The 25,334-nt window shown below is 42.3% G+C and overlaps 2 protein-coding genes across 5 annotated transcripts in view; one reads left to right on the top strand and one right to left on the bottom strand.

Moving 5' to 3' along the window:
- LOC115097893 (cholesterol 7-desaturase-like) overlaps positions 1-5,282 on the top strand; it is a 127,642-nt gene extending 122,360 nt beyond the window's left edge. Inside the window, exons 6-8 of one of the 3 annotated variants that reach the window (XM_029614055.1) lie at positions 305-481; positions 1,080-1,174; positions 2,458-5,282. In XM_029614055.1, coding sequence (XP_029469915.1) covers positions 305-481; positions 1,080-1,174; positions 2,458-2,788 — 603 coding nt within the window. In that variant the 3' untranslated portion in view covers positions 2,789-5,282. Of the gene's footprint in view, positions 1-304; positions 482-1,079 lie in introns of all 3 variants that reach the window. The other 2 variants (XM_029614056.1, XM_029614057.1) reach the window with 2 other exon arrangements.
- ANAPC2 (anaphase promoting complex subunit 2) overlaps positions 1-25,334 on the bottom strand; it is a 137,740-nt gene that overhangs the window by 12,251 nt on the left and 100,155 nt on the right. Inside the window, exon 13 of one of the 2 annotated variants that reach the window (XR_003858357.1) lies at positions 21,705-21,975. Coding sequence is in view for 1 of the 2 variants with exons in the window: in XM_029614053.1 (XP_029469913.1) it covers positions 21,763-21,975 (213 nt within the window). In the remaining variant the exon portion in view is untranslated. Of the gene's footprint in view, positions 1-20,695; positions 21,976-25,334 lie in introns of those variants that run through there. The other variant, XM_029614053.1, reaches the window with a different exon arrangement.

Below are 25,334 nucleotides of genomic sequence, written 5' to 3'. Positions count from 1 at the left end.
AATGGTCTAGGGTGAGGTCAAAACCTACTTGACTGCACAACTGTGGCTTGATTTAACCTTCAAGATGTTCAATTTCTCCTTATCTGTGTATAAGCAGTTCTTACATATACTCTAGGAAGGGATAAATTGACACTTTAAATTGTAATATGGTACTTGCCTGTAATTCACTGTGCTGGAATATTTCCTCCAGGTCGCTCACCATTTGAGTCTTTCAGGTGTTTTGTGTAGAAAACTATTCTGTTTCGTGGTGAAGTCAGATTAAGTGGAAAGCATTTTAACATGATTTATTTTTTAAAATTTAAAGGTGGGACCAGGCCTGGTTTTCTTGACCTTCAAGCATGCTTTCTTTGGGAGTGGTGTGATTGTGCATTGTGTAACTCCCGTGGAACCTCTCCTCCAGAGAGTCTCTCATAGCATCTATTACCAGGCGAACATGATAACACTTATTCCTAAATTCATTCTCTGGGCTGAATGCATGCAGGTAACTTCCTTATAAATGCAACATTCACAAGAGTAAAGTCTAATTGGTAACTAATATCAATGTTAAATTTAGGTTTTCCCTATATTGATCTTCCAATTTTATTTTTCCTGTTAGAAATATGATACTCTTAGAATGAAATTTTATAAAATAGGCCCTGTCAAGATTTCTTAAGTATTTGTTCCTTGAAAGGCAGCATTACTGAGATGTTAAGGTTTTGATAGTCTTACATTTCTATGTTCTGTAAAGATTTTGTCCAGTTGTGTGACTCAAGCCAACTACATTTTAAATTAAAGGAAGGCCAGAAACTAAGGCCTTCCTTTAATTTTAGATGTAGTTACAAAACTGTAATCACACAACTGGACAAAATCTTTACAGAACATGGAAATGTAGGACTATCAAACTTTTTTTTTTGTGAGATTGGAGGGTATAGGTTCCATTGGATACAATTTTGTAAATGGGCAGGATGTTGGTGTGAAACTTAGTATGCAGAATAGTGAGATGATGGCTCTGAGAGAGGATTTCATTCTGGATTAGCTTTTGCAACATTGAAAATGGTGGCTTCCATAGGATTTAAATGCGTTTTTTTTTCTCCCTTCAGTTTGAGCGTGATGTAATGATTTGGAACAACAAGAAGTACATTTCCAAACCACTGCTGATAAAAGAAGATTCAGCTATTCAACGGCACCGTCGCTGGTACACTCAGTTCTACAGTGAGAACAGTCCCCGGCTCACATTTCAGCAGCAAGGACTGGACTGGTGAAACTAATCCAAATGGGGGGAAAAATATTAAATTGAAAACTGCTGGAAAGCATCGATTACATCCGAGCTGATCGCAGGCTACTGCAGGCATTTCTTACATCTTCCCAACTGTTTCCTTTCAGTAGACCAGCAATGCAAACATTCCATCTAGTACTAAATAGGCCCTACTGCTTGTTGCAAGCAGTTCTCCTGTGGGTATTGAGCAAGCACTATGTAATTTCTCTTGAGTAAATTATAGCATTTTACTCAGTTACCATGTAATCAGAATGAAACAGCTAAGCCTAAGATCTCATTAATTGTGGTCACCTCGAATACCTTCAGCATACAACACAACCTCCACTGGGCACAGCTGAATGGTGGGAGGTTGTATGTATACAGATGCTAACAATGGACTTTTATTTATCTTTTTTTAAATCAAACTATTAGTCTTAAAGAATGAACACTGTACTGGTGACCCTATACAGTTATTGTCACTATATAAAAAAAATCCTACATATTGAAGTTTTCAACATGCAGGTGCTATATAAGTTGAAGTTGGTTATCTTGTGCCTTCCAGTTTTGATATGTATTTAATACTGCATAATATTACCATGTACAATCATGCTGCTGACCCTCATGTGCTATATTTCAGCATATAGATTAGTGGAGGTGCATTGTTACTTGTGGTCTTCATTTTTAGTATTTGCTTTTGTAAGATGTTCACAGGATATAATCCTCCCCAGATACAATCTTCATTCACTACATATTATGGCTCTTATGCAGCGATTTTTCCATACAGTGGTCATTTAGATTCAGGAATTATGACTGACTCTAGCTTTAAGGCATAGTTTTATGAGCTCAGACATTGCATTGCAAGTTTTCCATTCTTGATGAACCTACCTGTTATATAACAGATTCAGGAACATTCCATACATCCTTCCCTTTAACTCAGCAGTATTCCTGTGCCTCTTCTCATGCCACAATCCTTGGTGATTCTTGCATATAATGTACACTCCCTGCAAATTGCAAGAGCCATGACCTTCAAACCTAATGGCCACATGGAAATGTTTCAATAAGGGAATTCCATATCTTCTCATGTGGATACTTTACTCCAACCCAAGTGCCAGCTGAAGTTCTGATTAATGCATAAAGCCATATAACACTTTCACTACTATTTTAACCTATGCGTTTAGCTTGCTTTTTGGAAGAAATAAAGTTTTCATTTTTTTTTTTTTAAGTAATCAGATGCTTGGCAAGTTAATGGAGGATACAGCTTTCAGCTTGGATTTCCTGTCTACATTGGAACATTCCTCTCAAACTGTATTTCGTGTGAGTTACGAACAGCTTTGGGACAATTTCTCCAGTCTTTTTTCCTTCATATCCTTCAAACTGACTGTGACTGTGTGGGGTGCAGATGAGCATCTCCTTTCTGCTTATACCAGCACCTTACTTTTCTACCTCCTGCTTAATATTCCTTATGCCTGGAAACCACAGAGCTGGATCTTTTTCAGATTCAGCTTCTCTTCTACTGAAAAATTTTTTTCCCTGCATTTCATTAGTAGTTTGTAAAAGATTAGCTCTTCCGACCATGTGGGGGTGAACATTTTACAACAGATAACCAGAGAAACAAGCCCAATATGATTCTCTTGGTATTGTTATAGGGTATTCTGCAGCAAAATCTATTTTTAATGGAAATATTTGGTCTAAATCACTAGAATTATTTTGATGGGAGAACTTTAGTCTTATGTTAATTGTTTGAACACCCTGTATCATGTTGGGAATCATGCACATGATGAAGAAAGGCAAAATATATGGGCCTTCAATGAATCATAATCTAAATGCAATTATAAAACACAGGATTCAGGTCAGAGGAATGGAACATGTATATGTGAATATATTGCCATATGTGTTATCTAATATATTGCCATATGTGTTAGGGATTACAAAGCCAAACGGGTACAAATCTGAAACGGTTCATTATTTGAACAATTTTTAATTTACCTCTACAGAGAATCATAGTTCATAAATTTAACAATATGCATCTTGTTTAGTTTAATTGTTGGATCACCCACATCTTTCTTTTAAAATGTAAGACTGTGGATTCCTTAATTGTAGATTTTAGATAACTTGTTCAGCTTTCAAAAATTGGAGTGAATTGTTGAACAATTTCAGAATATTCTGTAGTTCATAACTCTGGGAAGAACCCAGATTATTTTTCCCTAAGCAATGTGAAATCTTGTGCCAAAATCAGATTCTCTATTAAATCTGAGATTATTTTTTATAGCTTTTCGGTAAGAAGGTATACCTGCTTAGTTTAGAAAGCATATTCTGCTACTCATCTCTTTTATGGGTTGGTCAGTTAAGAATATTGTGTTAACTTACCAGGCAGTCTAAATGAGCCCATTGAAACAAATGAGCAACAAACTATTTTGAATTATGATAAATGAGTGAAGGCCTTCCCCACTAACAGTTACCAAACCCATTCCTTAGCCACCTTAGCTGTCCTATTTTCAGGATAGCCACAATAAATATGCATGAGAGATTGCTTGCGGAGACTTCATTGTTTAGCTGGGTGGTCCCCAAGATCTAGACAGTCTGGTTTTCAGGACAGTCATAATGAATATACGAGAAATGTACATACAGTCTAAAACATAGGGCACCTAATATGCTTTCCCTAGGACATTAAACATGTCTGAAGAGACTGCTTTTACCATTCAGAATTAGTTGCAGTAAATGTTTTAAAGGGTGGAAACAATGTTACTTGTGTTTATGATGGTGTAGGTATACAGATTCAGTTGTTTGCTTCCTTCATCCTTATCTAACCATGCTATTTTTTTCTCTTGATGTAATTGGGACAGTCTTGATGACAGAAGTTACCTGAACACATCAGTCTGGAATTTGTTTTGTAGTTTGTTGAAATAATATGCAAGATGACCTGGACCTGAATGTATCCTAGAACTTCTGAGTCATGTACCAAGGAAGAACTGTAGGACAAACTACCTTACTTTGCCTTGCCCTCTTTTTTGTAAAAGCATAAGGGCCCTTCTGGTGGCAATATTGCAGCTGGGAGTTTAAGCTGCATAGGTAAGAAAATTGTCACTACTTTGATTAGTGTTTTTACAATGTGCTGTGCAAATGCCTGCATGGGGCTGATAATCCACAACCATTTAATGATACAGCATTCTGTTATATATCCATACTGCATAACCAAGAAGTTTGAGAATATTGTAGCTCTTGGTGTTCTGTATTTTGGTGTTTAGCTTACCTCTATAACAGGTATATGTACCTAAATTACTATAAATATCACATTTAAAGCAGTGTGTAATCTTGTAGCTATGTACTGAATGCATTTGGCTTTAGTTTTTCTTTTTGTCATGCATTGAAAGTATTCGATTGTCTCATACCTTTGCTTAAAAAAATTGCACTTTATGCATTGTGCTACTGTTGCACTGATCTATAAGAAAATAACCTGCAAAGCATAATTGTTTACATACATTTCAAATCAGTCTTCTGGCCCACCTCATCCAGAGTTTTTCAGGGAATGCTTTATGCAAATATCCCTAACGAATTATGAATACATTGGAGGCAGTACATACACATCTCAGCTTTGGAATGCCTAAAGATTAGTTTGAGCACTGCTGTGATAGAAAAAAATCTGGATACACAAAACTACAGTTTAAAGCCATGATTTTAATCTATATGAATTTCATATTTTAGAGGAAGTAAACAGATTCCCTCATTCTGTAAGATGAATGACCACTTCTGCTTAAATAGTCTCTTGTCCTAGCCCTTCTCTCACTACTTTGTTGAAAAAGTGAAAAATGGATGAAGATGAAAAACTGTTTGACTCTGGGTTAGAAGTATATTAAATCAGCATGGGCAAAGGATTAAATGTTTAACTTTTTTTTTTCTCACAACTGGATTTAGTCCTGAATATTCTTGTGTGGGATGTTGAGATTTTGCCCCTTATTGGTGTTTTATATGGATATGCTGGATATTTTTGTATTAATGAATGAAATCTATTTTAAAACTTATAGAATACAAATAAAAATGATTCGATAAAGTACTGGTTTCTTTGTATACCAGAAAGTAAGCTTGTTCCATGCATAGCAGGGTTCTTCTGGTACAGTTTGTGGATATAAAGCACACTAGAGCATTGAGCTGCTGCAAGCCTACTTCACAGCCTGGGTTAGCCCTGAGCCATCATTATACCCAACTCTGACCACATTGGTATAATTTCTAGGCCACTTATCTGGTTAAATGCTGTTAGTTTGGTCTCATGTAATGCCCTTGTACTATCCCTACCACCCAAGAGGAGTTAAAGCCTTGACCACTTGAGGATCTCTGTCAACACTGCACAACTCACATGCCTTGGCCTTTCTTCTGCCAACTGAGTTTGTCATTATCAAGTGCTCTAAATAAAGATAACTTCATAAGGGTTTCTGGGGACACTGACCTCACAATGTCTTGATCATAGAACCAATCTAATATGTTCCCCTATACTTTTACTGTGTTTGCTGTTTTTTTCTTCTATTTGAAATTTTGCTTTCCTGACTACTTTCCTAGCTTGTCTTCCTCTTCTAGATATTGTCACCTGTCTTCTTTTCATCATAGGGAAGATGCTGGACCAATCTAACATATTTAAGGAAAAGAAATGATCAGGTAAGAAGTAATTTTACGTCTTCATCCAGTCAGACCAGTGGGATGTACCCAAGCTACTGCCTTGTAAGGTGGGATGCTACCCAAGTTCCTCGCAAAGCAGCTGAAAAAAGGAAGCCTCCTCTCTACCTCTGACATCCATATTGCAATGCTTAGAGTAGTATGCAATGAAGATTAAGTCACTGCTTTACATCTCAAATGGAGAAACCAACCACAACTCTGCCCCTGAAGTCACCTGTACCCTTGTGAAATGAGTCCTTATTTCCTTTGGCAATAGAGTACTGTAATCAGCTCCTTAATCCATTGCTACTGTAGCCCTAGAGGCCACTTCATCTTTCTGCACTCCACCACACATGATCAGATTTTCTGAAAGTACTTGTGACCTTGAGATACTGGAAAAGATGTCTCCGCCCATCTAAGGGACAAAACAATGTGTAGTCCTCACAATCTGTTTACTAAATGAAGGTAAGGAAAATGATTGAGATGGAATTCCAAGACATGTCCCTTGTAATCTAGAGAAAAGGTTTCCTATAAGAAAAGGTGGGTAACTCTGATCTACTCCAAGCCAAACAAATCAGGAAGACTGACCTCAAGGGTCTTAACAGGAGTGAACTGACATCCTGCCAGAAGGCCTAAATCAAACATATCCTAGAATGGAACTAGATTTGAAGTGGAGGCGTAATATGCTTCATAACTCTCAATAAATGAGACAGCTGGATAAAAAGACAGTAGGCTACCTCGAATACACCCCTTACAGCAACTTCAAGGTGTAAAAAGCTAAATCTTTAGAAGGCTTCCCTAAAAGAATTTGAAAATCAAAGAAACTGATGCTACTCTAAGTGCACACTGTCAGTCAGTGCATCAATCCTCAAACACTATCCATATGCAAAAATATGTCAAGGAAGTGGAAAATTTCCTAGCTTTCAAGAGCATAGCCACCATAGCCTGAGAATAACTTTGCTTCACTATCTTGCCCTCTCAAGGGCTAAATTATATGAGAAAACTGAGCTGGATCCTTGAGAAAAACATGGTACCCTAGGACGGCAATTTTTTGTGAGACGGAATCCTTAGAATGTTTCTGCAAAGCAGATGCCTGAGGTCTGCATACCACAATTGCTGTGCCAACCCATAACAACTAGGCCTAGATAACAAGCCTGCTGAAGTACCCTGCCGAAAAGAAGCCAAGGGAAAAACATGTACATTACAGCCTCAGTCAGTAAACCAGTGCATTGAACCTGGATGAAAGAGCATTCTTCTTTCAACTAAAAGTCTTACAAGCCTTTGCATTCTTGCTGATTGCCACCAGATCCAGCTCTAGCCGACGCTTTCTGTCCACAATGAGATCAAACACCTTTTGAGAGAGAGAGATGCCATTCTTCTGGATCAATTACATGATGACTGAGGAAATCTGCCTGCACATTGTCAATGCCTGTAATATGAGATGCTGACAATACCTCAAAATTTATTTCTGCCCAATGAAGAAGGTCTATCTCCAGTGGTACCCAAGTACTTCGTGTTTCCTCCTTGACTATTTAAATATGCCATTGTTGTTGTATTGTTGGACTTTACCTTGCCTGCCTGCTTTACTACTTGAGATGTAAATTCCAGGAGAGCTCTGACCTCCAACCAGTTGAAGGGTCAGCTCTTTTCTGGGGTCCACTGTCCCTGAATGAACAGCTCTCCCCCCAACCTGACAGACTGGCATTTGACTTTACCACAATTCAGACTGGAGTCACCAAGTTCACACTTCATTCTAGGTACCGTGCAGTCCATCCACCATTACAAGCGTCATCTCACTGACTTTAGCCACGTCGGCCATCTGGAATAGGCTTGAGACTGGTGATTCCATCTGGAGAGCAGGACCCTTTGAAGAGGACATATGGTAAGCCCTTGAACACAGACTAGATCTAATGCTGCCATGGATCTAAAAGTCTGCAGGCAGGACCACACTGTTGACTTCCTTGGCTGAACTGAATGCCCAGATTTGGCCACACAACTTCCGAATCCCTTAGTCCATTAGATGATCTCCCAGATAATCCAGTGTCTGAGGTGGCTGCAGATGACCCTTGGGGAAATTGACAATCCACTTCAAGTCCTGTAACAATTGTATCACCTGCTATGTGGCCAACACGCTTTCCTGACATTTATTTTATTTATTTATTTATTAAGGCTTTTATATACCGACTTTCTTGATACAAATCAAATCAATTTGGTTTACAATGAACTAAGTAGAATATACAATTAACCAATCAACAAGAGATACAGAGCATACAGTTACATTATAACAAGGAAGCCTTAACTTGGAGTAGGAAAATAAAGAAGGGGTGAACGGAGCAATAAATATATAAAGTGCAATAAAATATGACATGACTAGCTATCAACCAATTGTCCTGATAGGAGTGAACCAAAATACCTCCCTCCCTCAATGTTGCTACTATGACTGCCATTATCTTGAAAAAGATTCTTGAGCAGTTGCTAACCCAAAGGGCAGTGCTTAAAACTGAAAATGCCTTCTCAGCAATGCATATTGGAAGAAACACTGACGATCCTTTCTGATCAGAATATGAATATAGACTCTTGTCAAGTCTAGAAATGTCAGAAATTCTCCTTTCTGTACCACCATAATCACTAACTGCAAATTTTCTATCCTGAAGTGATCCATCTCAAGAAGTCGTTGACTTGCTTCAGGTCCAAAATGGGATGATCAGACTCATCCTTCTTTAGAATCACAAAATAAATGGAACAGCAGCCTAGGGCTTCCTGCTCTTTTAGTAATGCAATTGCCGCTTGTAGGTTGAGAAGTCTTTGTAGAGTAGACTTCATAGCATCTCCTTTTTTCTTTTGACTGAATGACAAGGTGAAACCATAAAAGTGTCAAACTGGGTGAACAAATTCCAGCGCACATCCATTTTTTAAATAATTTCTAGGACCCATTAGTCTGTGATTTTGGCCCACCTCTGATAAACTAGAGTGATTCCAGAGATAGGCAGCCATCTAAGATAGGACACCCAAATACTCATTGTATTGGTCTAGAAGAGCCGGCACCTATAGCTCCATCCTTTCTTAGAGCAAAAGGATTCAAACCTGGAACAAGATTTCGACCTCTGTCCTAAAGCATTCCAACCTTGTCTGAATTTCCTGGAGACATGAAATTTACTCAGAGATGAGAAACTCTGAAACAACACCCCTGTTCTCTCTTCAAGGAGTATTGTCACCTATAAATGACCCCCATCTTTTCCAGCTCGTCTCCAACTAATGGGCTGATTCTTAGATGGCAAGGTAGTTAAGCTAGTCTTAGAGAGATAATCTGCTGACCAGTTTCACATCCAGACCTTCGAGCTGCCATTATGGATGCCTCTCCTCTGCCAAGGAGAGAACCCAATTGGAAAAAGCATCTACCAACACCGCAGACCCCGATTTTTACAGGCAAGTCTTCCTGAGCATCTCTGCAAAAACTACAAACCAGATTTTGCCACAACATGACAGCAAGCTGAGATCTGAAGAACCATTTATTTATTTATGAATTTTTCTATATTGACATTCGTTTAAAATATCACATTGGTTTACAAGGAACTTGGTTAACACAACAAGGTAAAAAAGAGACAAAAGTTAGTTTACAATGAACAGGGGAAGATAACCATGAAAACAACCTCAAGAGCCAGTTAAGCATAGATTCAATGTTCCTGTCTTGAAAACCTTAAAAGCAGCACCACCTTGTACTGATATTGTGGTCCTTCTAGCCACAAAGAGATCAAGGCATCCAACCTGGGAAAACAAAACTTCTTTCCAATATGATAAGCCAACTGATACGATTTGGTGAGTAATTGGGCATCCTTAAAATTTGCCTCAGGCCAATTAAATCTTGTATCATTTGGTAAAGAGGGAAGCATGTAGAAGACTTTCATAAGGTGGCCATAATTGGATCCTCCTTTGAAGATGATTCTTCCTTCAAGTCTTCTACAATATGCAACATTCATAGGGACTGAGAAATCAGGGCGTTACATCTTCCCTATAAAAAAGACACAGCATCGAAGTGCCATATTCCCCTGTAGCAGGAACTTCCCCATCTTCTCCACCCTGGACAAATTTTAAATTTGGAAGTTGCAGAATATAAGTATTTTTAAATAAATTAATCTCTATCTCCCTAATGGAACTTATGAAACCCTTCAAAGAAATTCTCAGATCAGAGATCAACCTCTGGAAAATTCTTTCCCACACTTGCCTTGGTCCTTGTCCTACCCTGAGGACTGAGAAACCAGTAGGCACTGAGAGGGAAGAGGCAGCCCCCTAAGCTGAAGTCTACCTAAGACAAAAGGCTTACAAACCCTTAAAAATTCCTGAGAATAACAGTCTGAGGCAAGGACGAGATATCCACTGCAGAAGAAATCAAGCCCTGAGCAATACAAGCAGGAGCTGAGCCAAGAATCACTGCGAACTCTGCACTCAGACACTCCTTCATTGACCTGCAGTGGGTTGAAGGCTGCTTTGGCTGCCTGCTACATTAAAGGACCTGCTGAAGTCTGGCCATATCCCCTGATCTAGCCCCCACCCGGTATCACAGGGGTCTGGACTTAGCAATCAGGGGCCAGCCCAGAGGGAAGGTGCATGTTTGGAGATAAGGTGGAGGCTCAATGGCAGAAGCCAGGGACTGGAGAAGAGTTAGGAGAGACACTGGAATTGGATATAAGCAGGACTCTGAAGACTAAACTGTGAAGCAGGAGCCCAGCACTCCTTTTTGTGCAGGAGTGATGGACACAAATACAAGTACAGGAAACTTGGAACAGGATACTTCAACTAGAACAGGGCTTGGATATTTAGACTAGGACAAAGCTTGGAAATCAGGAAACAAATGAGTAGCACTTCCACAGGGTAGATGCCAAAATGGCTGTTGGACCAGCATTGTGTGACATCTGAGCATGCCTTATATACTGCTGTGATTATGCTGGTCAAATCAGGCGATTGCAGGGGCGTGTATGGCTCTCCCAGGAACCAGGACAAATATATTAAGACTACTGTGACAGTGGGCTGAAGGACATTCATAGCAGAACTTAAGCGTTTTCCTTCTGCAGTCTGCAGCCAGTGACATAATAAGCATGCTTCCCACAGCCAAGAAAACTGCAGGCCCATAACAAATTTTCAGTTTTTTTGGAAACTCATCCCCAGCGCCAGTCCTAGTCACTTCCCAGAAGTCAGATCAGCTGCTCACCTGCTACTGTAGCTGATGGCTACTGAACAGTCTCATTTGATTTTTTTTTTTTTTTTTTAAACTTAGTCTAAAATAACAGCTTCAATTTTAAAAAGCACAATTCCCTTAAGGATAGTCAAGATAACATAAGAAGGAGCGAGGCGGGGGAAGGAGAAGGGAGAGAAGAATCCCAACCCCAAAGGCCCCCTGGTCCTGGTCTGCTCAGAGAAAATGAGCATAAGGCTTTCACCTCTGCAACTTTTTCTTTTTCCGCCCCTTAAAACACCAAGACTCTGCTCAATTGGGGGAATGTGAACTTGACTTTCACTGCAGGAGCCATCATCACTTTCTTACTGTTGTCAGCAAGGATGCATGTAAGGAGTGACATCAGCAAGCCTGTTGATCTGTCTCCATCTACTGGTTGGCAAGCATAATCCACTTTTTTGACAGGATGAAGAGGAAATAGCCTTTCACTGTTCCATACATGGCCCCAGCCCCCAATATATCCAAATGTTTTCTTTACACCAGGTTTTAAGCCATCTATTGAAGATGTCTTAGTTTTTCTTCCCCTTTCTGTGAACAGGTACCCACTTCTGATAAGGTAATAGATTTCACCATGTGCCACATCTGCTTCCCTAGTTTGGAAATCTCCCTGTACTGCTTGGATGCTGCTCTAGCAAGGTCATTGGTCCCAGATGGATAATAACATTGATTTTAGAGTCATTACTTTCTTTTTTTAATTGTAATTGACTATCTGATTTGCATTTCTACCAGGTGAGTGTTGCGTCCGTCGGTGCTAGATGGCTTCGCCCAGTTTGCCTCGCCTTGTTCACGGCTCCTCCCGCTTACCTAGGAAAGATGGCTACCGCCTTGTCTACAAGCCGATCTCTCCGGTGTCCCCAGAACGGCTATGGTGCAGCCTCCCGCCATACTCCTCCCAGGTACCTACTAGGATGCGCGCACGCGCACCACCCACATCTTTATTCCAACCTTGGCGTGAACCTCGGGGGCATCCCCCCTTTGCTGACATCATGCCATCTGAGTATATAACCTATTCTAATTTGCTAGCTCGTTGAGTTGGCAAGGACTCAAATTCGTTCCTGTCTACGCTACTCTGCCGCTTCCGTGCTGCCGCTGGAAGCTCTCTCTCTCTGCCCTTCGGGGTAACTGCTAACCTGGGTACCCGCTCCTCAGGGGCCCTCTGCTTTATTTCAGGTGCCTTACAGGGAACAGGTACTCGCTCCTCGAGGGCCTGCTCTCCATGCCTCGGTGCCTCCATGCCTCGGTGCCTGGAATCGTATACCTACAGCAAACACCTAGTGAGTACTCTAACTCTCAGTCTCTCATCTACAGTACTACCTTTCTGGGAAACCTGCTTCGGAAACCAACAGGGTGAGAAGGGCTCCCTCTGCCGAGGTCCCTGAGACTGCCTCACCACTACTGCCACCTCTGGTGGCACTCTTCAAGCTGTATAATAAATAACTGTGTTTGTGCGTTCTGAGTCTAGCCCAGTACTGTGGCTCCTCACGGGGCTCCACCCCGTGGGCGTGGTCATCTGCCACAGTACCCAAGGATCCACCCAAACACCGCTTAACCATAACAGTGAGGAATCTGGAATGCATTTAAATACTGTCTCCCTCAAAATGAGTTTCTAAGTGCTGCTGATGACCGAGTTTCACAGCAGGAGGTTATTATGACATTGGGTAGCGTTTATGGGGTTTCTGTGTGCACTGGGTGTCTTCTTTCTTTTCAGATAAGATTTCAGTTTCTGCTGCTGGAGCATCTTCATGTTTCAATGCAGAAAAGGCATTTTATAAACATATCATTGGGAAGAGTGAGTGTCTCTTTGTCATAGGTCTTACCTTTCTAGAGCTCAGTGTAATCTATTTATTCCTGGTTTCTGAACCTTCTGTGGGAATAGGGGAAGAAATCCTGGATCCTGCATAGTATGGGAAAGTGGGTATCTCTGGTCCATAAGTTTAGTCCTAAAAGAACCCACTACAAGCCATTTATTCCTGGGCTTCTGAACTTTAAGTGGAAGGTGAGGAAGATATGCTGAATCGATGGTAAGATTTTTTTTAAACAGAGACACTTCCTCTCTCAGATGAGTCAGCAACTTTTTTTTTTTTTTGGCAGACATCATCTATCTCAGTTTACTGAATTCCACTGGAACTAACTCACTGTTTTAACATGCATTGGTAAATAGGCCCTTATATATTCTGAAGTAATCCAAACACTTAAGTATCTAAAATCTTATTTATCATCTTGCTTAGACACAAGGAAATTGATAGTCCAGGAACTAAATTATTTCATCTTATCAGCAATAATTGTGTAGCATGAAATATGTCTGAATGATTTTATCATTTTCTCAACTTCTGGTATAGAAGTTTCCCAATCTTCATGAACCACAAGTTTGTAAGCTGCTGTGGACAGAGTGCTAGCAAGAAGAAGTCCATATCCTCTCTAGGAAGATACCAGAAGTTTTTACTACTATATGCAGCAAAATATGAATTCTAATTTCATATTAGACCCTGGCCTGTGTTCCTGCAAAGAAATACAGAAGAGGAATGTTGACCAGAATAACAATACATACCTAAGTTATCTGATCTGCCTGTTTAAACGTAAGAGAGATAGCTCATTGTTTGCAGAAAGAAGCTAAGCAGTGCAGGTGTATGTGGCAGGGATAGGTCCCAGACTGAAAAACAGCTCAAATCTTCCTGTAGACAAAAAACAGCCTAACCAGTTTATCAGACAGGGTGGCTCACAGAAAAGTGCTCCTTTCAGCATCCATACCCCCCCTTTCCATCCTGAAATAATTGCACGTTACACATTACTCTTGGGTGAATTGGCCGAGGCTTTTATTAACATAGCAGTTAATATGAACTCAATATTATGACAGTACCCCCACCTGGGCCAATCTTATGATCTTACCGCTCTCCCAGGACCACGCCCCCCTTTTTGTCACCCCGTCGCGATTCCAGCAAGGTGACATCGCTTCCGGCCCCCCACCGCGTTTATTAGCAAGAAGGCCCTGCCTCCAGGCGTGGTCACCACCTCTTTTACCGCCCAGCTTAGTCAGCCCTACGGCTGACCTATATCTATTGGCTCTCTATTGGCCCGGGTACCCGCCACCAGCGCCAGGTAGTGTTTACACTTGCCTGGTGTCCCCCCAAACCACATCTTAACTGCGGCCCCCCCTTTACACCCATGTGTAGTTCTTTTCAATTGCCTCCTGTATTTCGTTATTGAACAGGTCGTACCCTATATCAGATAGGTGTACCCTGTCTTACCTGTAAAAGCCTTCGCACATTGATCGGCCCATGCGTATCCTGCCTGTAACCGCCTTCGCACTGTTGATTGGCCATTGCGTGCCGTATCTGACAGCCTCCCATATGCACCAACCATCCTCCGACCTGGCTATTTACCTTCTTCCGGGCGCTCCCCCATAACTTTTGTTTGCAAATCTAATGCGTAATATTATGTCGGACCAGCAAGTAAGCACTCCTGGAAATCCCGATTGTATGTCCGTATTTCCCTCTTTACCTGCCTAAACAGCTGTCTGCATGACATTGCCCCTCAATCGTTAACCCCAGGTATATTATAATGCTGTCCGGTCTGGCCGACAAATCCTTCTGGACCCGTAGTGTGGGCAGTAACTGTTCCCAGTGCATTACACTCTTTTCCATCCAAGTGATGTGCACCCCCCGAGGTGCCAAGCCTAGATGCGGACCGTATTTGTGCTGCTGTGCCCTCTCTGTTCCACCCAACGTACGAATGAGTGCCCCATGACCCATTCCTGTATCGACCTAGGACACGATTCTGCAATGCAATAAGCCAATCAATCAACTTGTTGCAATACACCGGCTCGATCCCACCTGACGTAGGAATTCACTGCGGCAGGGCACCATCTCCCTATCTGTTGTATGGCCTCAGTTGTGAAAACGGCCTAAGCCGCAACAGTAGCCGCTCCTATACCAAAAGTGTGTGTCCCAAAGTTCTGCATTCTCTCCTATCTGCCATAAAGATCGTTTGAGTCTCGCTGAAAACTGGTATCGCGTTAAAGGGGCCCCGTCCGCATGTATAAGTAAATGCTCCCCTTTCCTAGGACGCACTGCTTGATATTTATCTAAGTTGGCCAAGGGGCAAGTGACCAGACTGCGCAATTGTCTTAGAGTCACGGTCATTCCCCTCCCCAATTGATCTGTTTTGGACCGTGGTATGAACATCCTCTAATCTGTTCCTCTGCTACAGGTCCTTTTTTTTTTTTTTTTTTTAAAGCAATGTTGTCTCATGAAGGAGCACACTCTCCCGTATCCCCATGCAATAAGCATCCCACGTGGTGGGGGCCACAGGACACCACAACAGTTCTAGCATGGTTGGCGGCCCAATTGCCCATACATGCTCCGTAACTGGAGTTGCCAGTTCGTCGGCGTCGGGTACCTGTTTGCAGAAAAAGACGCTTTAGCACAAGATAGAAGATCCAAAACACCATTACAAGCCCCTGGAACATGCCGCGCCTTCACAGTGGTATTAACGCGGGAAGCGCTTTAGGACTACCTGCCGAAACAGGTCCGCCACTTGTGGACCTTTGGCTGACTGTCTGTTAATGACTGAAACCACACCTTGGTTGTCACACCAAATTATGATGTGTTTGTTCCGCAAGCGTTCTACCCAGCTTATCCACACTACCCATAAGGGAAAAGCTCCAGGAACGTTATATTTGTTTCTATTCCTTCGCTCACCCGTGCGGCTGGCCATTGTGCGGCGGCCCACGCGACCTGACAGTACATGCCGAATCCCCCCTGATCGTACGCGCCGGATCCCCATCCCCCAGAAGCATCTGAATAAATGTCCAAGTCACGGCTTGAGACCGGGGGCTCCTGCCATACCGATATTTTAGGTACTTGCGCTCACATCCCTTGACCCCACTCTGGAATGCTCACCTCCTAACCGTGTCCCTTTTTTCTTCAATATGAGATATTTGCCAACTAGGACTTATAAGCAACCTGTGGGCAACTTTTAGCATCAGAAAATTAGCACCAGTTTTCCCTTTTTCATCATTGGAGTTTGTCTGTTGGCAGTCTGGATATCATCCTTTGGAATCCAATTCAATGCCAAGGAAGCACATAGTGATAGTTAGCCCTTTGTCTTCTCTTGTGTGAGTGGAACTCCAAAGTCCTTTTCCACCTCCTGAAAGGTCCGTAACAGGAGAGCCACCATCTCTGTTCCGGCCGGGTGACTAAAGGAAGACATCTAGGTAGTGTATTATGTTGTCTGACTGGGCCCTTTTGCCGTAACCCCATGTAAATTGAACTGAAGGCCTCTGAATATGCGCAGAACCCGGAGTAACCCATCGATACGCACTTGTCGAAGCAAAACATCGCATGGGTGGACTGGCTGCATAACTTGAGCATAACCAGATACTAGTCGACAATAAAGACAAATATCAACACATATCAGCCTTCTTCCAGGTGTTTCAAATTCTTATTGTATGTAATGTTAAATTATTTGTAACCAAAGAAAAGAATCTTTGTTTATATAAACATAATATAAATAACCAAAATTAACCTTTGCGTACACATATAAATGTAAAGAATTTGTATAAAAAATAAAATTGCCTTGCTGGGTCAGACCAAGGGTCCATCGAGCCCAGCATCCCATCTCCAAGAGAGGTCACAAGAACCTGGCAACTACCCAACACAAAGAAGATCCCATGCTACTGATGCCATTCAGAGCCGTGGATATTACGTAAGTATCTTTTAGAGGGACAATGACAGCAGTGGGATTCAAACCCACACTGGGGGTTTGAATCCCACTGTGGGTTTGAATGAGACTGGAACCTTAATCCAGCACCTTAGACGGCTCGGCCCTGACTTGATTAATAGCCTTTAATGGTAACATCAAACCGTAATACAAATTACAACAAAACCCCAACACAAGGAGTAATTATACCATCCCATTACGCACCATTCCCACATATTCATTAGATATGTGATTTTTATTTATTTTTCACTATGTTTAATTGTCATCCATTTATACTGTTCCATATGTTCTACGGTTCCATGTAAAGCTCCACTCTCTGTTGAGCAGTTCTTTGTTTTATGTAAACCGGAGTGATTTGTAGTCCCTACAAGAACTTCGGTATATAAAAATTAAAAATAAATAAATAAATAAAATAATCCACAACTACCAATAACATAATATAAGACCATATGTGTCACCATAATGTCATTCCCATTACTAATGGAGAATACAAACATGCCCCAAAACCAAGCCCATTTGTTTCACCAAAACAACCTCTTCGAACAAGATTGAACTCCTCCTCCTTCAGATGCCACCTCAATCGATAAGGCAAATATCAGCTGTCTTTATAAATCCTCACCCATGCAGCATCTGTTGTGGGACATCAGTTCTACACAATGGTTCCTAGTTCCTCACTGTGTGCACCAGAGATCCCCTCCGAAAATATTTTTTTTAGTCGATTATTCACAATATAAACCCCTGCACCTATTCAAATCCAAATACCACACAATTCAAACTATGCTCAGCAACAGAACATGCAACGCTCTATACCATGTTCTAACATGTAGCAAAATGACTAGCTTGATTCATCATCTACAAAAACAATTAATCCATTACACTACTAATAAAAACAACCTGTATTATACACCATGTTACCGCACCACTAACCTCTCTGTGTAACACAATGATCCATCGGTATCTCTCGAACACAAGTATAGCTGACCACAAGCCTACACAAGTCTCCATTGTCAAAAGTCACACGTGCACATGAGCCCCTGCAATTCTAAAGTCACTGATTCCTTTTGGATGCCATCACAAACACCCATCTTCACACTCAATACCTGTTATCCACATCATCGTACCAATCAATGGACAACAAAATCCACGCATTAATGCCAACACTGCCCCAATGCATGACAACTACACAAGCGCACTCGCATCCGCTGTAGCTTCTTAAAAGACCCAAAACAAAATAATAATATTTATACATATATAAATTATCCATCAAATTAAATAGCTTTGACCTCGGGTCAGGCTTGAATCCGTGAATGAGCCACACCTCACCGGAGGCGATCCACTCCATGTGGTGAGCCACAGAGGAGCCCCCTCTCAAACAAATTGAGGCAATCAAAGAAATCGCCGCCTCCACGATCCATTCTCACTCCTCGTGGTCCCACCCTGTTAACCATCAATCCTTTCCAGGAACTAGTTCTATAATTTTCTTTCAACATCCGATCCCAAATTCCCATGGAAGACATCCCCATCCCCGCAGTACTAGGGAAGCCCCCCCCACCGAATTCCCAGACTACAATGGAAGAGAGCCTCCCGATCCGCGCAGAACAGAAGGACACCCCCCCTGCAAATGAAAATTAAATATCTGTGCTGACCGACTCCAGGAACAACCACATTTCTGCCCTTTGATCCCCCACAACTTCTACCGCGTGGTCGGTGCCGCGAGCCACGCCGCAGCCGCACCTGAGTTGCTGTGCCCTGGGGATCATGAAAGAGGCCAGCTGCGCTGCGTCACTCGCCTTAAATTCGCAGGCCGACGTCATCAGGGCCGGCTGCGGCTGTCCCTGACGACGCCGGCCCATAGGAATGCCCCCCCACCCCCGAGATCCGACGCTAACGTCATCAGGCCGCGCTGGAGCGCCAGCACACCCCGATGATGCCAGCCCTGCGCTGCCCTCGGAGCGCTGGAGCGCTCTGAGGCAAATTTGCCTGCGCCCCTCGGGCTGCGCATTCCGCCCGACTTCGGCCCACGGCCCCAGGTAAGCCGTGGGCCCTTTGCATGCTCTCGGGCCCACCTGATACAGTAGGGCAGCTTGCTGGCCTAGAGATTGCAGGGCCAAGATTGCTATGCAGCAGGAGCGGTGAACTCCCCCCAAAGGCAAAAGGGGGGGGGGGGGGGCCAGCAATCTGAATTGAAGGAGAGACATTTTCTTTCATGCTCCTGTTTGACTATGCATGAGCTCTTAAATATGCCTGCCTGTTAAAAAAATAAAATAAAAAAAAAAGAGCAGGAGAGAGGCCTTAAGGAGGCAGGGGCAAAAGAACCATTAATACCTGAAGACAACGCCTGATCCATCAGTCTCCTGCCCCTCCCTGCAACGAAGCAAATGGACTCCGATGTCCTGGAAGGCTGCATATAAGAACCCTGCTGTTACCTGGCTGTTTGTGTCCAACCTGTCTTTTCTTCTCCAGTGCTCAGACAAGCCTTCCAAACAAGCAAAAAGGGCCAAGAATGCATGCTCCCTGTGGCAGACTGTCTCCAGGACATTCAGCTACAGAGACTACTGAAAGTATTCTCCTAACGTTATAGGGGTAGTTAGCTAGCCACACTTAATATACCCAAAGCAAGCCAAAATTTCTGATATGTTTAAGTTTACTGATGCAGAGTTTTACTCAATATAAGACTATGCTGCGTCATGGACTGTAGAGGCAGGTATTGTCTTATTCTAACTGCTAAGCCTGAAATGTTAGAATCAGACTTTTATTAATCAGAGATCAACCACGTCCTTCCTGAGCTGCTTGGGTTATAAATGTATAGGAGGTAATAGATGGTCAGTTTCTGTAGTTCTTCCCCTCCTCCCAGCGACAGTGAGAGTCAAGATGAAGGAGGAAGCTGGTGTAATTCCACAGATACAGAATACCCATCACCTGAATTAAAAACATTTCTCCCTGCCTCCAGAGATGCCCCCCCCCACCAAAAAAAAAAAAAGCTGCTCCCTTGCACCATCCCATTTGTCCCTGAATAATCCACGAGGCTCCCCCAACAGTGAGTAGGTAGCCTCTCTCCCCACCTGGTTGAAAATAATTTGACCTCCTTCATTATCCCATGACAAGCTTTCCTTTACCCCTCATGTGGGATATAGGGGAACCTCAACTCAGATAGCACCATTTTGAATTTCAGCACCAACAGTGCAAGAGCAATTGGGCCTAACCAAACAACTTAACACCATCACCCTAGGTCTGAACAGACAATAGCTTCATGGCACACTACAACTATCTATGAACTTAACTGTTAGCAGATCATTCTGTCTTTTCATACTAACCTCAGTTGTCAGTTGTCTGGACTATAATGCTATTATCACTTTGTTTCCACACCCTTCCTGCCTATTCTATGCCTTCTCTTTGTTTTGTATCTCCCCTCCCCCATTCCCATATATTACACCCACACCTCTGTACTTCATGTACTGAAGTGGACTCTGTCCTCAAAAGCTGATGCCTCAATAAATTGGTTAATCTATAAGGTGCCACCTGCCTCGTGTCATTTGGGCCTATCCTGAAGTAATTGAGGTTTGGGGGGGGGGGGGGGGGTGCTGGGAGGAAGTGGCTGAATTATTTTCAACCAAGGTGGGAGGTATGAGGTTTGGGATGGAGGCAGGCCTACCTACTAAATCTGCTGGGAGGCCTCAAAGGTTATGAAGAGGTGGGTGGGATGGTACAAGGGGCAGCTTTTTTTGACCTGCATAAATTTGGTCAAGGGTAAGAGGAGGGGGGCGGGGAGGTGTATGCCCTTTCAGACAGGTGCATTAGACTGCTGATAAGCTTGGGGAAATTAACTAAATCTCTTGTTAACTTTCCAAGGAATAACGCAGACCACAAAATCTATTGCAATTTGTCTTATTCCAGTTAAATACATTTTCATGCAACACAGCTCAAGAATATTTTTTGTGTTGGGCCTGCTTTTTTATGTTCTTTTAATGTGCACTAAAAGTCGAATTTGGCATTTCAAGGGTGCTGCTGCACTATAGCTGCTTAGGAAATAGGCCCTGTACACACATATCTAATGAGGGAGCCTGTGTTGTATGCTCTCTGAGATGCAGTGTTTGTCCAAACTCTTGTGCAAGAAGGGGGTTTTCAGGTAGGGAGGAATGGGTTTGTCTATGGTACATGTGCTCTGTGAATGAGGGGATAATTAAGGGAGGGAAATTTAGGTGGATTTTTTTTCTGGCTGTTTTGTAATTAGAAAAATATTGTATTTTTAAGCAGGTTAACTGCTCCTTTTACTGCGCTTTGGTAATTTTATTGTACGTTATGATTTTTGGTTTTGGAAGCTGTGAGAAGAGGGAGGTATAAAATAATAATCACAGCTGGAATCCTGGAGTATATGAAAGACTGATCAATATATTTTTGAGTAAATGCCTTTACCATATGATTCAAGCTGAGCATTTTATAGCAGATACACCCAACGAATGGGGTGGGGAGAGATGATACATAGAACAGTCTCTCAGTGAAGACAAAAACATCTAAATTCAAGGCAGTTTGGAATAGGTACAGAGAATCCTTAACAGTGGGTAATGAGGATAAAACCAGATACCAAGTAGTGTCCACAGAATTGAGTCAGGTAAGGAAAATGGGAAGACTAGAAGTCTGATTATCTGGAGTCTCTTTGTTCAAGGTATGATCCTGCCTGGAGTTACTGAGGAACTGAACGAGTGCAGTCTCTGTGTTTACATGTTACTGTAACCATGGTGTGCTTCTAGCTGTGGTCACTGGGAAGGTGAAACAAGCCCGTATTCCATGGGTTACTGGTGTGATCCTGGCTGGCGTTAAGAAGGTGATAGAGTGCATTCTCTAAACATGTATATCTAGCTGTTATCACAGGGTGCTTACTGGTGAGATGATAGAGCACAGCCTTGTATCTGTGGGCTACTGTTATCACCGTACAACTCTAGCTGGAGTTCTTTGGTAGGCGATAAACACCTCCAGAGTAGACAAGTTGCTGGTCACTGACTTTCTTGAGCAGAAAACTCTGCAGCTCCTGTATATCAATCTCCGACACCATAGGCCCAGTCATCACAAACATCTTCAGCATGCTGTGAATCCTTTCCAGTGGCAGACTCTCCAGGTTGGTTAGCATTGCCTGGATGTAGGTCCAGAAGAGCTGCAGAGAGGAGACAGGGACAATTACAAGTAGAGGGCAAAAGAACATAAATATATACACAACACAAGCCCCAAATTTGTAAGCCAATGAAAGGGAAAACTCTTGCCAAACTTGCATTATTTTTCTAAGAGAAATATCAAAGTATATTTGTCTACGATTAAGTCCAAGACTATAATAAGTCTAATCAATGTGCTAGAAATCATGAGCCAAGCAACGTAGGCGGAAACCTAAATCACATATGTAATATACCCACACAAAATGATTTGGTAAAAATGTTCAGGTCCACAAAATTAAGAAGCTGTTCAAGGTAAGTAAGTGTTTTATTAACTTAGAGGAGATAAAAGGTGTTCCTGGTCCCCCTACACAGATCATGTTTTGATTAACAGGAGGGACCAAATCTGCAAATAGAGAGAAACTTAAGTATGGGCACAAATGTGGCATAGTCAACAAAAACCATGAGACCATAGACACAAAGTAAATGATGGCAGATAAAGACAAAAAAGGTTCATCCATTCTGCCCAGCAAAGTGTTTAGGGTTGTAAGTGCTGTTTTTTGCAGATTATCATTTTCTGTAAGAGCTGCAGATTGAGTTGGCTGCTGTAGGGGGAGCTGCAGTATGCTGCGAGAGTTGTGAAGAGTAGGAGACAAAGAGGCAGAAGCAGGCTGTACTCCCAGAGGGAGAGGGGGGAGGTGGAGAGGGGCAGCAGTTGGTCTAGCCAGTGTGCTGCTGCCATGACAGGGAACAGCTGCCATTTTGGAGTCACTTTTAGTGGAGACTGAATTGGGTCCATCTTTCTTGTTTGGGGTGGGACATGAAATGGATGTGAATTTTTCTGGGGCCGTGGGGGAAGCCTCTCTTAAAAGGCCACATCCCCTTTATTGTTCTCATTTTTGCCTGGGCTGTAATGTCAACAAAATGTTTAAAATGCCTACATCCAGTATTTTGTATGGGCCAGAACTCTGTTCCAGGACCTTCCTTAGTAATGTCAGCCCCTCCCCCGCCATGTATTGATCAGGTAGAGTTGGGGTGGAAAAGAGCAAGGAAAAAGGATGAGAAGGATGGAGGGGGATGAAAAATCCGCTGTCTGATACCTGACCTGAAGTGACAGCGAGGGTAAATTAGAAGAGGGAGAGAACCCTCTGCAGGAAGGGAAGGCTTTTCTATGATTAGACTCTTTCACAAAGATGAGGCTTCAGAGGACCCCATCATGACTAGTCTGAGAAAACCTTCAAAGTCTTTTCCTTTGCACAGGTCAGTAAAGATCTCATTGATTTGGAATGGGAATTGGCAGAGGCTAATTTTAAAGGTGACTGAGCACTTTAAAAAAAAAAAAAAAAAAGACATATCCTCTACTTTTTCAAGAAATGGAGAAGCCGAGGTTTCCTAAGGTGGACACTGTGGTGTGTGCTGTTACTGGAGAACTACTATTCCTGTAGAAGGAGGAGTTGCTCTCAAACTCTCATTGTTCTCAAAACTCTACTGTTCACAATTACTTTTAATTGCATTTTATTATATGATAATTTCATATTTTGTAAACAGTTATGATGGCTCTACCGAATAACGGTCTATAAAACTCTACAAATAAATAAATAAATAAAGATCCTCAGGACAAGAAGAATCAGTGCTTAAGCAAACCTTTGATGTTTCCAGCATGACTATGCAGGTTGCAGGGTGTAGTTGTATTATGGCAAAGGCAGAGTTGCACTTGTCTTAGGGGGTTCAAGAAAGATCACTTGATGGTTCAGAGTCAGTGTTGGAAAAGATGGTTCAATTGGAGGCAGGGGTGCCCCTTTTGGCAGGTGCCTCCTTTGTCTTGGTGTTTACTTCTGCTAGAAGCATGGCTTCCACTGTAGTGGTGAGGAGTCTACTGTGGCTCCGCAATTGATCTGCAGATCTGATTTCTAATGGGAAGCTTTTGTTTGCTGAAGAGCCTGAGAAAATATCTAAGCCTTGGGGAAAATCTAAAACACCTATAAATGATCTGGAAAGAAATACAATGAGTGAGGTAATCAAATTTGCAGATGATACAAAATTGTTCAGAGTAGTTAAATCACAAGCAGATTGTGATAAATTGCAGGAAGACCTTGTGAAACTGGAAAATTGGGCATCGAAATGGCAGATGAAATTTAAGGTGAATAAGTGCAAGGTGACGCATATAGGGAAAAATAACCCATTCTATAGTTACACGATGTTAGGTTCCATATTAGGTGCTACCAACCAAGAAAGAGATCTAGGCGTCATAGTGGATAACACATTGAAATCGTAGGTTCAGTGTGCTGCGGCAGTCAAAAAAGCAAACAGAATGTTGGGAATTATTAGAAAGGGAATGGTGAATAAAACGGAAAATGTCATAATGCCTCTGTATCGCTCCATGGTGAGACCGCACCTTGAATACTGTGTACAATTCTGGTCGCCGCATCTCAAAAAAGATATAGTTGCGATGGAGAAGGTACAGAGATGGGCGACCAAAATGATAAGGGGAATGGAACAGCTCCCCTATGAGGAAAGACTAAAGAGGTTAGGACTTTTCAGCTTGGAGAAGAGACGGCTGAGGAGGGATATGATAGGTGTTTAAAATCATGAGAGGTCTAGAACAGGTAGATGTGAATTGGTTATTTACTCTTCCAGATAATAGAAAGACTAGGGGGGCACACCATGAAGTTAGCATGTGGCACATTTAAAATTAATCGGAGAAAGTTCTTTTTCACTCAACGCACAATTAAACTCTGGAATTTGTTGCCAGAGGATGTGGTTAGTGCAATTAGTGTAGCTGTGTTTAAAAAAGGATTGGATAAGTTCTTGGAGAAGAGGTCCATTACCTGCTATTAATTAAGTTGACTTAGAAAATAGCCACTGCTATTACTAGCAACAGTAACATGGAATAGACTTAGTTTTTGGGTACTTGCCAGGTTCTTATGGCCTGGATTGGCCATTGTTGGAAACAGAATGCTGGGCTTGATGGACCCTTGGTCTGATCCAGAATAGCATGTTCTTATGTTCTTACCTAGCCTTCTGGAAGATAAGCTGAAAGCCTCCTTTTGCCATTCTCAAGCTAGTACTTGGTTCCGTGATGTAAGGAGTAAACCAGGTATGTTTTTTCTTGGGTTCAGAGAACCAGTCCTTTAGTTCCTCCAGGAGAGGTGGAATGGAGGGGTGTTTGTGAGGTGCAGATATCTCCTAAAACTCCCAGTGAAGGCTTCAGGTCTAGATTCCAGGGGTAAGAATAAGGGGTTGATTGTCAGAGTTCTCCTGGAGGTGGATCCACATCATATCAGTTCAATGATTTCTAGCAATCATTCATGATGGCTATGCATTGGATTTTTTCTGTCCATTAGCAGACACTTTTATAGTTTCCCCT

The sequence above is a fragment of the Rhinatrema bivittatum genome, chromosome 8 (assembly GCF_901001135.1).
Source record: "Rhinatrema bivittatum chromosome 8, aRhiBiv1.1, whole genome shotgun sequence".
Classification (NCBI taxonomy): domain Eukaryota; kingdom Metazoa; phylum Chordata; class Amphibia; order Gymnophiona; family Rhinatrematidae; genus Rhinatrema; species Rhinatrema bivittatum.
Note: the sequence above shows the minus strand (reverse complement) of the source record. Positions and strands in the feature narration are given on the sequence as shown.